Below are 15471 nucleotides of genomic sequence, written 5' to 3'. Positions count from 1 at the left end.
CTGGACAGCCGGTGTTGGCTGAGGGCTGCTGAACCAGTGAATGGATGTCTAAGGAGTCAGCACATCCCCAGCTCACCTGATGCTTGCGTTCAGCCTCCTCCTTGGCCTTCTTGGCGCTCATCTCCTTCCGGAGCTTCTGCTCCTCCGCCAGCCGCATTTTCTCAGCCTCCAGGCGCCGCAGGTACTGGGGGAGGGGGCGGCAGGGTGCGCGCCAAACCGTGTGTGACCCTCACGGTGCTTCCCGCCAGCTTGACCCCACCCCACCCCGGCTGAGTTCTGGGACTGGGAATGACTTTGCCAAATAATTTGGTAGAGGGAAACTGAGGCACATGAGAACCCCTCCAGGTGCCACAGCGGGTTGGGGGCACCGCTGATCCCAAAGCCAAAGCAGGTTCACCTTGGCCTCCCAAAGAGTCACAACAGGGACTGGGCCCCTGCCCTGCCCCTGGCTGGAAAGAGGGAAATGAGGGATCCAGTCTTGTGCAGGCCTCCAAAGAGGTAGAGCCCTACATCCCCACCCCACGACAGGCTCAGGCCACACGCGGGGGCGATATGTCTGCCTGAGGTGGAAGAGCACCCCTCGGAGGACACAGCTGTCACAGGGCTCAGAGCTGTGGCTGCTGTGGACCTGGGACCCTTACCTCAGCCCTGAGGCGCCGGTGCAGCCTGCGGGCGATCATGCCCCGGGCGTAGGCCTGCACGGTGATCACGGCCCAGAGGCGATGACGGAAAGCCTTGCGCACCAGGTAGGCGCGGCAGCGGGCCTGGAACCCGATGATGCGCCGGCGGGCCAGGCAGTACTGCTGGTGCAGCTTCCGGGAGCGGTGCAGGGCTTGCAGCCGCAAGAAGCCCAACCGCATCTGCAAGGATGGCCACCTGCTGAGAACCACGGCCCTGATTCCAGACCAACCCTGCCCAGTGGAGGTCACTGCCCCGGGCTCCACTCTCCAACCTGCATGCCCCGAAGGCACAGCTGTCTCCTCTCAGACCAAAGTTTCCCAGGGAGTGGCCTTGGCTTCCCCTGTGATGCGGTCCCCCCAAGAGACTCCCATCCTCAGACCAGGAGTGGGCCTCCTTCCTGTCCACCTCCCCAGCCCCAAGGCCAGTTCCTTCACAGGGGTCCGTGTGACACACCCGTTCCTGGCCCCCTCTGAGGTGTTTAATAACCCAGGTGTTCATCACCCACCAAAACATTCCAGAAGAAAAGCACAAACATTGCTGACCAGATGGGGAGAGCTGCAAAAACCAGACTCGGACTTTGGGCTAGAGGAATGGTAGGGGCTGGCAGGGTGCTAAGAGGTCAGCCAGGCCCTGCAAACAGGTAGGTCCTGCTGCTATGGCAACAGGGCCAGGTTCAAAGGCTTCGTGAGGCAACAAGCAGCTCCCTCGAGGAGGCTCACCAGCCCATAGTTCTTCCTGCAGTTGTGGCCCCGCCAGTGCCTCTGGATCAGCGTGGCAGCACTCTTCAGCTTCAGGAAGTTGGACCTAAAACAGCAGTGTGATGCAGTAGGACCTCTGCCAGGGTCCTGGGGGGGGGCGGTTGGAATTAGGAGAGCAGGGCTGAGTCCCAGCTCTGTGTCTCCTTAGCTCCATGACCTTGGGCAAAGGCACGTAACTTCTCTGCACCTCAGCTTCCTCATCTGTAAAATGGGCAGAATAATACCTGCCCTGCCTGCCTCATAGCCTTGTCACATAAACCCAGTAAGGTGGACATTCAGAAGGTTACTCATGAATAAATGTATGAGTAGTCAGTAAATAAAGATTAAACACTTTGAAAACTGTAAACATCACTTATTACTGAGTACCTAACTCCCTCATCTTATAGGTGAGGAAAATGAGACTTGATGAGGTTGGGGCTGGGGTCCTCGTCTTCTGACTGACTGAGCACCATGCTTTTCCCTGTGTACACTAGGCAGCTTCTACAGGCCAACAGTCACCTTCAACCTGATGGAGGACAAGAGACCACACATCAAACAGCAGGTGTCTCCTGAACGTGGAAATAAATAAGGGAGGAGTGAAGGATGGCTACGTCAGTGTGGGTGAGCCAGCAAGCCAATTCCTGGATACACGCACAAACGAGGGCACAGCCGTGGGACGAGGGACAAGTTGATGGACAGACAGGTGGATGGATGGACAAAGGATGGCTGGACAGATGGACATACAGACGAATGGAGGGGCAGGTGGATGGATGTACAGATGGATGGATGGACAAAGGATGGCTAGACAGATGGACAGACAGATGGACAAGTGGGTGGACGGATAGAGGAAGGGAGTGACCAGATGAACTGCAAAAGATGCAGGCTGTGGGATTTTTGCGGAGCCTGAATCACACTCCAGAGTCAGCCCTGCCCATCTGAGAACTGACACAGCTGTACACACGCCCCTTACATGGAATATGGGACACACTTTGTCACTCACAAAATCTCAAATTTCCTCTTTGGGAAATTTCATCGGGCATCTGAGACCAACAGAGGTTCCACTTGTGTGCTTTATGTACCCACATGTGCAAGCCTGTGTGTAGGTGGGGGTACTGTGTTACTGGGCACGGGGGCACAGATGGGTCCACGTGTCTGAGCGTTCAACCCTGTTCGCATGACCCCGTGTGCACGTGTGTGCATGTTTCTGTGTGTGCACATGGGTGTTTATTCCGTGTTCACGTGGGAGGAGCGGAGGTGAGCCAGGCACACGCACACGCACACACATGCGGGCTGAGGCGGGGAAGAGCTGGTCCAGGTACGAACCTGTCTTTGAAGCCCCGGATGACCTTCTGGAGGAGGATGACTCTGTCAGTGATGGCCTTGTCCCGTTCCACCTCCAGCAGCATGTCATGGTGGTCCTGGAGGGCAGAGCTCCTGAGCGGCACCCCTACCAACCTCTCCAGTCCCAGAGGTGAGGCCGCCCCAGGTGGGCCCCCTCTTCCTTCACTCAGAGCCCAGGCCTAGGGCTCATTTGGGCCCCAAAGGCTCCCAACCCTGCTCTGGCCCCATGGGGCAGCCTCTCACTGCCACAAGTACAGACAGGTACTGTCGTGGTGGATGCCAGAGGTCTGGGAGGGACAAAGGGAGCAGGGGGCGCCTAATTTGACTGCATGGAGTCGGAGGCCCAACACGCACACACACTGGCTTCATCCTATGGCCATCTCTACCCAAGTCCCAGCTCTTCTAGGTGACTCTGTCACATCAGCCCCTGGCCTGAGCCAGGCAACCATCGTTTCTCTCCAGGATCTTAGAAACAGCCTCCTAACCAGTCTCCTCTCCTCTGTTGCTCCCCCTCTGGCCTTCCTTCAAGGACAGATCTCACAGAGATACCCCACTGTCTCCCGGGGTCTCCTCCCCTGGCACCCGGGTCCTCTACCATCAGGCCCTGCCCACTTCTCCAGCCCTCTCTCCTTCTCACCCCTGAGCCCCTAACCCTCACTCCAGTTGGACAAAACTCATGGTTCATTCAATACATGAATCAAATATCTCCATGTGCCAGCCATGTGCTAAGTGCTAGGGTGAGGCTGCAATGAACCAGGCAGACCTGGGCCCTGCCCTGGGGAATCTCGGTCTGGTGGGGGAGGAACATGCATCTGATAATCACAGGACACATCACCTGGGGACAGGGCCCAGCACAGAGGGGCTGCTCAGCCAAGGCTTTCTGAACGAGTGAGGGAATGAATGAGAAGCAGATGTTTGGGGTCTAGAAACCACTACTGGTTTCCGAAGAGCCCAGAAAAGTGAGGATGTGGAGGATGGGGACAATGACGTCTCTGGGACTAGATGCCGTCATGCCGCATGCCTTCCCTCCCTTACCCATGTGGGCTGGGCATCAGAACCGCAGTCTGGAAGCCCTGCTCTCCACTCCAGGGTAGCGCCTGACCATGCGCACCTCACCTCTACGTGCTAAGCCTCTGAAACGGGCATAATAATTCTACCTCACGGGCTGCTGTGATGACTAAATGAGTGATGATGGACAAAAAGCCCCCACTGGGGCCTGGCCCACGGAACGTGTTCTCCAGGTGGCAGTTGTGAGACACACAGGCAGGGAACAGTCAACACATTTTTCCGATGAGGAGATGAAGGCTCAGAGATATGAAGGCACCAGCCCAGGCCCCTCAGCCAGGGAGGAATTAAACTAGATCCCAGGACTCCCTCCAGCGCAGGGCTGGCTCCCCCGTTCCCTCTCCCTGGGCTGCCTGGGCCCACCCTATGCAGAGGAAGGAGCCCTGCCCCATCACCCAGGACAGCCAGAAATCTAGAACAGCAGAAATGGAAATGGAGAAGCTAGCGCTCACGCTGTCCCCGCTCTAGCTGTCCCGTCTCCGCCAGCTCCAGCAAGCTCCCCCGGCCCAGCTTCCTGCTCCCAGCCCTGCCCGCTCCCTGACCGCCCAGCCCCCAAAGTCCTGCCCAAGCTGTGGTGGGAGCCAGAGGGCCCCAGGTGTCTGCTCGGGGAGCGCGGGAACAGGCCCGGGGACACCAGAGAGCAAGGTGAGTAGCACACGGCTGACCACAGCCTAGCGTGAGCCCCGCCTGGCAGGAAAACAGGGAATGGACCAAAGGTACACGCAAGAGCCCCTACCACAAGCACATCCCATTTTACAGATGGGAAAATGAGGCTCAGAAACGGCCAGTGACCTGCCCAAATTCCCAAGACAGACAACCACAGGGTCAGGACTGAATCCAGGCCTCCCTGATGAGCCCACCTCTGGCCTTCGGTGTCCTCACCCGGGGTCACTGCTCCAACCCCACCTCCAGGTCATAGATGCTCTCAAATACCAACTGCCCCTCCACTACCCGCTCCAACCAGCCACAGCTGCAGGGCAGGAGGGTCACAAAGGCCCGGCACTGACCCCATTCGGTGCTGCAACTCCTCTATAGCACACCCCTAGGACCTGTTCCCACCGTGACGGGGAGCCCACAGCCCCATCAAGGCAGCCGGATTCAGAGGCCGTGCTCACTTTCAGAAAAATCTTGGTTTTGCCAATCTGCCAGTCATCGTGGGTGCCCAGCACAGCCTCAGCCATGCGCTGACATGTCCCCTGAAGGTCATCCTGTGGGGTACATAAGAGAATGGGTGGCCCCACCAGAGGAAAGGCCACCTGGTGTCCCTCCCAAGGCTGGGAGGCAGGGCTCTCGCTCCAGCTCTGGCCCTAACTCTGTGTGGTCGCAGCTGGGCCCTGCCGTCTCTGACACTCACTTTTCTCCTTAGCTTGGCCCGATGATTATAAAACCCTCGCCTCCAGCTAAGAGCCAGGGCCCACTCACCACACGTGTTAAGTCCACACCAGCCAAGCATGGCGATGGAAGCTCTCAGATGCACTCCACTGCCTGACCCCAATTTTCCCAGCCATACCAGAGGTGGCCGAGGTGATGTCACGCCCAGCACACCGTTCCAATGAGAATAGTGGGGCCTTCGCCCAGCCCAGGGCTGGGACCAGGCTGACCCCCCCCCCGCCCCCCCCTCCACGAAGCTGTAGCGGATGGGATAGCCGGCTCGGCGGATTCGGATGGTCTCCATCATCCCCGAGTACCGCAGCTGGCGCACACACAGGTGCCGGTCGAATAACTGCCAAGCAAGGAGACAAGGGCGTCAGGGTTGGAGGCTCCCGCTGGGAGGCCAGCCCTGCTCTGTATTTTCCTGGCCCCAGACAAAGGCCCCGAGAGGCCAAGGTCACACAGCAGATGAGGAGCAAAGGCGGGACCAGACGCGGCTCTGCAGTCCAAACCCCACGGAGCAGCACGGAATGAGGCCCTCGTGTGGGGTGAGCTGAGTGCTTTGAGGGCACAGAGGACAGACAGCTTAATTCCCCTTGGGACATCTCGAGGGGGCTTCGTGGAGGACCTTTGCTCTAACCCTGACAGGAGAGAGCGTGCTGGAGGGGCTAGCTCATGCAAAGGTGAGCAAGCCTGAAAGCACAGGACATGTTGGGGGATTTTATGGGGACTGAGGAGGCTAATCCATGCCAGGATTATGGCTGTGCAGGTGGTGGGTGCCTTGTACAACCCCAGGGGTCGCCCTTCATATTATAGCCATCTTAGATTGATAGTTTTTCAGACAACTTTCTGGCTGCTGACAGCAAAGTACCTTCCTTAAGGAAGAGATACATTTTTCTAATTGGCACAGTCATTTTTGTGATAGCAGCAGGGTCGTTGGATGGGCTGTGAAGGACCTGAGAGGCCAGGCTAGGGAAGCAGAAGGTGACCGGGTCAGATTTGTGTTTGAGAACCATGTCTCTCACTGCAATGGGGAGGAGGACGGGAGTGGGGGACAGGAGGCAGGAGGCCCAGGGAGGAGGTCCTGCAGCCAAGGGCCAGGCCACAGATGCTGAGGTCAGTCCAAAGAAGGTTCCAGAGGCATCTGAGAGCAAGAGAGATGGTGCCCAACTACAGGGCCCTGGTCTCGGTCCCCTGGACCTCCTGCCTTAGAGGGGAGCCGCTGGAGCCCTCTGTGACTCTCACGCCCCTGAAGACCCCGTCCTGATCCCCAGGGGGACTGGCCAGCCCACTCTGGGGAACGTTTCCAGGCAGGGGACAGGGGACAGAGTTAGCATGCGGAAGGCTGGCTGCCGCCACCTGTTTCCTCTCCCTACAGGCACTTTCCCTGGCCCAGTACTGGCCTCCCGCCTTCCGTTCCTCCCCAGACCCTCAGGCCCCAGCTTCCCCTGGGCCTCCCCTCCTATCTCTGGGAAGAGGCTTGTGGTAAACAACACCTCCCAGAGCTGGGGAAGGGGAGGGCTCCCAGGGAGGGGCGGCCCAGGCTCCTGGATCTGCACCCTCAAGCCCCTCAACCTCCCTGAGCCTCTGCTTCCACATCTTGAACGTGGGGCCATAAACGTCCCTCCCTCCTGGGCTGTTGGGAAGGATTAAATGAGGCTCTGGAGAGACAATCCATTCTGCTCCGGACACACAGAAAGGGCTCAACAGATGTTATTCAGAAAAGCCAAAACCGAAAATGTTCCCAACCAGTCAAAGGAATCCAGGAAGGGTTCCAGGAGGAGGTGGCCATTGGCTGGACCAAAGGAGAGAAGGCTTTCAAAGTCAGGGCCACAGCAAGAAACACAGCTGCCATTTACTGAGTGCCTTCCTAGGCGCCAGGCAGTTTGCATGCATTATTGCATGGAATACCCCCAGGAGGTGGGTATGATCAGTCCCATTTCCATCTGTGAGGAAACTGAGGCACGAGAGAATGAAGTGACTTGTCTACAGTCACCCAGTGAGAAGGTGGTGGAGTTGGGATTTGAATCCGGCTCGAGCCCACGACTACAGAGTCCAGGCTCTTTCCAGGGCACCTGCTGCCTCCAGTAAATAGGAACTTTGCTCTTTAAGCCCCTCAGGGGCCCTGCCATTCCCCACAGAGCACAAAGTCTCACATGGCCCAGCCCCTCCCACCCCCCAGGCTGGTCCTATCTGCCTCCCCCTCGCCCCCTCCCAGGCCAGGGCTGCTCACCATGGGCTTCTTGAACTCGTTGGGCTTGATGCAGCGCACGAAGAAGGGCTGGCAGGCACCCAACGTGCGCATCAGCAGCTCCAGGGACCGCTTGAACTGGCTGCTGAGTGTGGGCGAGCGCTTCCTGGTCTCGGCGCCCTGGGGGGATGGACCACAGCGATGGGAGGGGCTGACCCGTACCCCTCCAGCCCTCCGGAAGGGAAGCAGGAGAGGAGAGGTCAGCTGGTCAAGGGCCTGAGGGAGAGCCGCCCAAGGAAGCAGGCTGGCCAGGCACATGGGTTTTCCTGTGACCCGCCTGGTCTGCGCTGGATCCCAGACGCACCCCCTTCTGGAAAGCCTCCCTGATCCCGGGCCCAGGAGCGCGGCACACGCCCTGGTGTGCTGGATGACTCTGGGCAAGACGCAGCCCCTCTCTGAGTCTCCATCCTCCCTTCCCAGTATAAATGAGTGGCCAGACTTGGTCGCCTCAGGACGATGGGGTCATCTCTAGAGACGGGTTAGACAGACCTAAATTCAAACCCTGGCTCACCACCTCCGAGTCCCGTGATTTTAGGCAGGTCACTAAGCAACACTGAGCCTCAGTCTCCTAAATGGGAATAGTGCCACCTATCTAGCTGACCAGGCTGTGAGAGTCCGTCTCAGTAAACAGCAACCCGTGAGGGTGGCGGTGCTACCTACACCCTCTGCCCTCCCTGTGGGATTAGCAGGTCAGCAGCAGGGGGGCGGGGCAGACCCAGATAAGCTTCCTAAGAAGGCACACAGCTGGCCTCTGGCCGCCGTCCAGCACCAAGGCCCAGGGGCCCCGTGCTCCACCAGCCCTATCTGGGTGAGCCGGCCAGCGATCCCCTGCACCTCCCTGCCCTGTTGGGGTCCCCCTCTCAGAAGACTATGAAATGAGTTGGGGTCCTGGGGGAGGACCTGAGCAACAAGCAAACAGGAAGCAGAACCTCTCAGACCAAGAAATTGGACATAGAAACAACATTCGATTCCAAAGCATTTTGATGTTATTGTCTTCCTGGCAATATCTTTGGGGTGAGGATTTTTTATTAGTGAATTTGATTATTATTGTAAGATTTTATATTTTAAATGAGTCATTTTATCCGATATCCTGTAGCACCAAAAACCAAGGATGCAGATGTCAATGCGTGAGATATGTGGGGGAAGGGCGAGGCATTTAACCCATTCTAAAGTTAGTCCACACGCCCCCGGAATGAAATGAAACTTGCCAAGAAACAGCAAATGCTTGCTATTCTGAAATTTGCCACGTTTTCTGTTTTAGTGTTATCTGGAACATATTCTAGGATTTTGCCAAGAGAAGCTGAGGAGTGTCTGCACTGGGGTAGGGTGAATGTCAGGTCTTCAGCCCCCAAGTCTGCCCCAGAACCTGATCCAGCAGTGGCACTGGGTGACCCCCAGTTAGGGGGGGAAGCTGTCCAGGGTGGGCTGTACACAGCCTGCATTAGAGGCCTTGCCAGGAGCACGTGTGTGCACACAGCACACATAGACACATAACACACAAATGTACACACATATACACAGACACACACGCCACCCACAAATACACACGGCACTGCCTGCATTAGAGGCCTTGCCAGGAGCACGTGTGTGCACACATAGACACACAGACACATAACACACAAATGTACACACATATACACAGACACACACGCCACCCACAAATACACACGGCACGCACACACCAGACACACACACAAAACACACACACACACCGCATACACAGAAATACACACACAGCACGCAGACACATAACACACAGATGTACACACATATACACAGACACACACGCCACCCACAAATACACACGGCACGCACACACCAGACACACACACAAAACACACACACACACCGCATACACAGAAATACACACACAGCACGCAGACACATAACACACAGATGTACACACATATACACAGACACACACGCCACCCACAAATACACACGGCACGCACACACCAGACACACACACAAAACACACACACACACCGCATACACAGAAATACACACACAGCACGCAGACACATAACACACAGATGTACACACATATACACAGACACACACGCCACCCACAAATACACACGGCACGCACACACCAGACACACACACAAAACACACACACACACCGCATACACAGAAATACACACACAGCACGCAGACACATAACACACAGATGTACACACATATACACAGACACACACGCCACCCACAAATACACACGGCACGCACACACCAGACACACACACAAAACACACACACACACCACATACACAGAAATACACACACAGCACGCAGACACATAACACACAGATGTACACACATATACACAGACACACACGCCACCCACAAATACACACGGCACACACACACCAGACACACACACAAAACACACACACACACCGCATACACAGAAATACACACACAGCACGCACACATGCACAACACACACAAACAACATACACACACATAGGACACACCCTCCTTCGGTTTCGATCAGCACTATGGAACTACTTTCTGTCTTCCCTGCTGAGCTGTGAGCCCCGTGAGAACAGGCGGGTCTGCCTAGTTTACTGCTGTGCCCCAGGGCCCAGCACAGCAACAATCAACAACGCTTTGCTGAACCGAAGTGGTGCTGAACTCCGAGAAATCGTCCCACTGCTCAAGCCACAGATCTGGGAACCATTCCCAACTCCTCCTCTCTCATATCCAATATGTCAGCAAATCTTATTGGCTCTACCTCCAAAATGGACCCAGAATCTGACCCCTTCTTACCACTTCCTCCACTGTCAGCCTGGTCCAAGCTGCCTGCATGGCTCTCTCGTTATTGCAATAACCTCCAAACCGGTCTCCCTGTTTCTGTTGCCCACTCTCCACACCGCCCTCCACTCCACTATCGACACGGTGATACTGAGTGAGGCTGTTAAAACACAAATCCAGTCATGTCTCCCCTCCCCCAACCAGCTCAAAATCCTCAGTGGCTCCCCAGTTCACTCAGCATGAATGCCAAGGTCCTTTGTAAGAACCCACATACCCCACAGGACCTGGTCCCAGTTACCTCCAGCCTCTCCACCACTTTATCCCCTCCCTTCCAGCCACCCCTGCCTCCATGCTCTTCCCGGGGCAGGTTGGGGCTTAAAAAACACCTTAGGGTTTTGCACTTGCTGTTCCCTCTCCCTGCGATGCTTTTCCTCCAGAAAGCACGTGGCTGGCTTCTTCACTTCCTCACCAGCCTCTCAGTAAGGCCTCTCCTGATCCCCTATTCAAAACTGCAAAGCCCCACCACCAGCACCCTTCCCGCCTTCATTTTTCCCCATCTCATAAGTCACCATCTAACATTACGTAATACACTTATTTATTTGCTTATTAACTATTTCCTCCTTCTGCTAGAGCACAAGCTCCACGAGGACAGAGGTTTCTTTCTGTTTTGTTCACTACTGTGTCCCCAGCACATATGACGATGTCTGACATATAAAAGGCATTCAGTACGTATTTGTGATGGAAGGAAGGAACGAGTGAATGGGGCCTATGATCCCAGGATCTGCTCTCACTTCCCTGGCCACCTGGTTTCTGATTTGGTTTTGTTTCATTGAGGGGAAAGGTCATCTTTTCCGACATTTGTTGTTTTCTGAGATAATCTGTAGATAACTAGGGACGGAGTAAAGGCACAAGTGAGAAGTCCAATGGTCAGCGTTAAATGATGCCTCGGAGGGGATGTGAGGCACAGGTACCTAAGCATGATGTGATCGGGGCTGGGGAGTCACTGTCAGCAGGAGCCACCTGCATAAGGAGTGAACCAGCGTCCTGTGGACTCAGGGCGCCTGGGTCATGTGCCTGGGTTTGGGGGTGGGGTGGTGTTCACGCCCTGGAAGAGCCGCCCCGCCCTGCTGCTCCCTCCAGCGGCAACGATTGGGGTGGGGCTGCCCGGGGCGCCCTGAGGAGGCAGACACAAGAGTCAAAAGGGTGGAAATTCAGGGGCTGGGGACCTGCGCAGGACACAGGTCAGATCACCGGAAGGACGTGGGCCCTCACCCTAAGGAGAGCGCTGCGGCTGGTACGCTGTCATCCAATAAACTGACTCAGCATCCACACTTCACCAAGCCCATTTCCTTGTTCCTTTAACAGAGCTATCATGTTTCCAACAGTTACAAAGTATTTTTTCTTTCCTTGAGGCAAAGCTTGCAGATAGTACAGTACAGTGAAAAGGAGCAGGGACAAGAAAGCCTCACTGTAGCCCTCACTTGTATGTGACCTTGGCCAAGTCCCTGCACCTCCCTGAGACAGAGCTGGAAACAATCCCTGTGTGTCACCAGCTGTGTGACTTCTAGCAAAGACCTTGGCCTCTCTGGGCCCCAGTTACTTTATCTGTAAGGTAGGGGCAATAGTAATTGCTCACGGGGATGCCTAAGTGGGCCAGAAGAGTAGATGTAATTGGTATCAAATCTGTCACTGCCATGTTCTCATTCTGTGCTCCAAAAACTCCCTCGGGAGCGGGCCACTTCTGGACACCCCACAGTCTCACACTTGGACCTCTCCACGGTTCCTCAGCAAGTGGGTTCTATTCCCAGAGTTCAGGGAAGGGGGCTTAGAACAGGAAACTTCATGGAGAGGTCCTCACACACCTCCACGGGCTTGGGAAAGAGAAGTAGGAGGAAAAGATGGGTTTAGTGTCTTCCGGGACTGCCCAAGACCAGGACGAGTGGGTAGGCCTGGTAGGGGCTGGGCTGGCATCCACAGAAGGACAGGAGAGACTGGGGGAGAGTCCAGAGCCACACCTGTGTCACCAACACTGCGACCGGCAGTTTGTGGGCTTCACGTTGGGGACTGCGGGTGCTGGAGCTCCAGGCGCCTGGGCCCCTCTCTGGTGGTGGCCCTACGTTCATCCCATCAACCGGCTGGGCCACAGTGTTGGCCTGGGGCCGACCGTGGGCAGAGGACAGAGGCCTCCTTCCAGACGACCTCCCTGCTCTTGATGTGCTGGGGGCCCTGCACTACCAGTGGTTTTGTGTGTGCCAGAACTCTGCAAGGCACCAGGCAGCAGGGGGATGCCAGACATGCAGGAAGGAAGGGGGACCCAGCGTTAAGAGCGAATGTGAGAGGATGTCAGCATTAGACAGAGAGGAAACTGAGGGCTGAGAAAAGGGAGGCGAAGGGATGCCAGAGCTATGCTGCTGCTAAGGGTACCCAGCATCTTCGGGGCCCAAAGAGCCTTGGGAGCCACGCATGACCTGCAGCTGGTGGTCAGGACACACCAGGGATGGTGTTCCCGGGCCTAAGGAGGTCAGGGGGCAGGGAGTGGCTTCTAGTCCCAGCTCCCCCAGATGCTGTGACTGGGAGTGAACCCACTCCAACTCTGAGCTTCAGTCCCCCATCTGCAAAATTCAGAAAATACTACCACCTGTCTCTCCTCATCTACAAGGTTAATCAGAGGATCTGACTGAGTCATGGACGTAGAAACCCTTAGTAGGGCCTGATGGAAGGAGCAGGCCTTGATGCCTCCAAGAGACTCCGTGGAGGCAGAGAACTTGGGAGAGAAGGGTTCGAGTCCCAGCCCTGCCCCGATACACTGGGCAGGTCTCACCTCTTTTTCTAGGGCTCAGTTTCCTCCTTTAAGAAACTGAGATGCCTGAAGTCCACACAACTCAGAAAACAAAAATCAAAGCACTCCACAAACCACTCCACAAAAACGCACACTCCAAAACAATAAAGAAAAAAGGGCCCTTTCCCCAAGCCTCAGTGCCTCAGGGGCTGAGGACACAGCCCAGCCCCAAGGGCTGCTGAGGCCTCTCCCGCCATCCTCCGGCCCCAGGCTGGGGTCTTTTACCTTCGCAGAAGCCGCTGACTGGCGGAGAGTGCCCGATGAATAACCACAGAGAAACTACAACAGGAACCACAGTGCACGGCGAGATGGGGTGGGGGGCAAGGAGAACGTGGCGGGTCAGAAAACAGGGAGCAAAATCCACCAGGGAAAGAGGACAACCCTCAGGGCAGTGGTCTGGGCTTCTGGGAGGCTGGGGGCAACACAGGCAGCAGGACAGGCACTGAGGGGGCAGCGGCTCTGCCCTCCCCTTGAGCCCCTCCATGCACTCTCCAGGAAGCCATGGGACAGGAGGAAAATATGAGATAAAAAGGCATACAATCCTGCAAGAAACAAGTCCACCCATTGAGAAGGTGGTGGAGTTGGGATTTGAATTTGGCTTGAGCCCACTACCACGGAGTCCAGGCTAAAACGCTAGGGACAAAGGAAATGTCGAGGGTAGGAAAATTCTCCACCCCCCCCAACTTGAGGTCCAGGGCTGGTGCAAATATGCCGTTTGTGCCCATTTCTCTGAACACCCACACCCGTCCCCGTCCTCAAGGCTGGATGTCCCCTCTTTGTCCGTGCTCCCTGTTAGCTGCTGGAGGTCAGGGCAGGGGAGGGCCCCCCCCCCATGGAAAACCGAGTCCTGATCAAGCTCTGCTCCGCAGCATCCCACGTGATCCTTCTCTGGGCCTTGCACCCCACCCACTCTACCTCATTAGTACAAGAGGACCCGATAGGAGGATATTGGAGGCCCTCCAGCCCCTCCGGAACCACAGCAAAGCACCACCCCTGCTCTATGGCCAGAGGAGCTCAGCTGAAGCCACTAGACAAGGGGGCATCTAGATACCGGCCTGGCTTCTGGGGGCCCTTCCTGCCCAATGAAAACCACACCCCGACATTACCATGGCGACGTCAGCCTGGAAGATCTGCTTGATGAACTTGTTCCTGGAGGAGTGGACCAGCTGGATGATGTCTCCATGCAGGGTGTCCCGGTTCTTCTCCAGGAAGCCTGGGCGGCGGCAAAGAGCAGTCACACCTCGCCAGCTCCGGCAGCCTCCCCCTGACGAGACTCACCCCTTCCCCGAAGCCACAACACCTGGTCCAGGAAGACCCTCAAAAGCCACCTAGTTCAACCACATCCACTTTACAGCTGGGGACTCTGGGGCCTGTAGAGGACAGTAGCTTGCCCAAGGTCCCAGAGAAAGCGAGGGGCAGAGCCAGCGCTGGAACTCGTCTCCCCAGCCTCACAGCTCACCTCTTCTCGGCTTGGCCAAAGCGGAGGGCAGGAAGTCTCAGGCCCCAGGAGGGAGCGGGGCACCTTGCCAGCTCAACCACCACAACACCTGAAATGCCAGCTTCAGTCTTTTGGATGAAGGTGAGATAGGCTGGGACCTAGGACCCTCTACCGGAGTGCTCGCACCTGGACAAACGTCTCCTCCAGCAACAAAATACAAAGAAACTTAGGGACTAAAAATAACCACACGCATGTGCGGTGCCAGCAATTGTGAACAATAAGATACAAAAAGGCCACAAACCGACTGTCATTCCTGAGCTGCTGGGAGCAAAAGCAGGGAACTGCCCGTGACCCCAGCACACAGCACCACCAAGAGGGTGAGCTGACCACGTAAGACGCCCGACCCACCAATCCGCCACCGCCCTCACCTCATTTAAGGAACCAGCCCGCCCCCGCTCAGGGCGTGAGCAAAGGCACCTGTTTCTTGTTCTCACTCCCTCGTGCTAAAGCAGCGCGAGCCCCCTGTAAAGCTTGCCTGAATTTCTCATCTGGCTTCTTACCAATTTCTATTGATTAAAAAGTCCAAGGACCCAAGTTCAGTGACAAAGGTGTCAAAAGCCCTTGTTAAGTGTGTGCCCTGGGAGAGAATACAAGTTCATCTGGTACCAGCTAATAGTAAAGGAATGCATTTAAAATACCTTGTTTGGATAGTGGCTTCCCAGCTGGAAGGCTCACAACTCCCCCTGTATATGCAGGACAGGTGGAGACTATCTTCCCCACTCTCACAAGGGAAGAAATTGATGTTCAGAGAAGCTAAGTAAATTGTCTAACTGCACACAGCAAGCCACGGGCAGAGTTAAGACCTGAGCGCAGGAGCCCTGGCACCAGCCCAGGGAGGCTCCCCTGCACCACAGAGACTCCAAAGCAGGCTACCATTACCAGGGCCTGAGGACTTAGGAACTGGTTAATGGGGGGCCTTGCTAGCGCGGGGATG

The 15471-nt window shown here is 56.2% G+C and overlaps 1 protein-coding gene across 1 annotated transcript in view; it reads right to left on the bottom strand.

Annotated features, from left to right (window-relative positions):
- Positions 1-15471, bottom strand: part of MYO7A (myosin VIIA) — a 98798-nt gene that overhangs the window by 47124 nt on the left and 36203 nt on the right. Inside the window, exons 15-22 of the mRNA XM_024749673.1 lie at positions 14146-14252; positions 7429-7566; positions 5437-5547; positions 4940-5080; positions 2742-2836; positions 1401-1485; positions 642-860; positions 77-184 (exon numbers count right to left, since the gene is read on the bottom strand). Coding sequence (XP_024605441.1) covers positions 77-184; positions 642-860; positions 1401-1485; positions 2742-2836; positions 4940-5080; positions 5437-5547; positions 7429-7566; positions 14146-14252 — 1004 coding nt within the window. The remainder of the gene's footprint in view (positions 1-76; positions 185-641; positions 861-1400; positions 1486-2741; positions 2837-4939; positions 5081-5436; positions 5548-7428; positions 7567-14145; positions 14253-15471) is intronic.

The sequence above is a fragment of the Neophocaena asiaeorientalis genome, unplaced genomic scaffold (assembly GCF_003031525.2).
Source record: "Neophocaena asiaeorientalis asiaeorientalis breed wild unplaced genomic scaffold, Neophocaena_asiaeorientalis_V1.1 scaffold363, whole genome shotgun sequence".
NCBI classification, from domain to species: Eukaryota; Metazoa; Chordata; class Mammalia; order Artiodactyla; family Phocoenidae; genus Neophocaena; species Neophocaena asiaeorientalis.
Note: the sequence above shows the minus strand (reverse complement) of the source record. Positions and strands in the feature narration are given on the sequence as shown.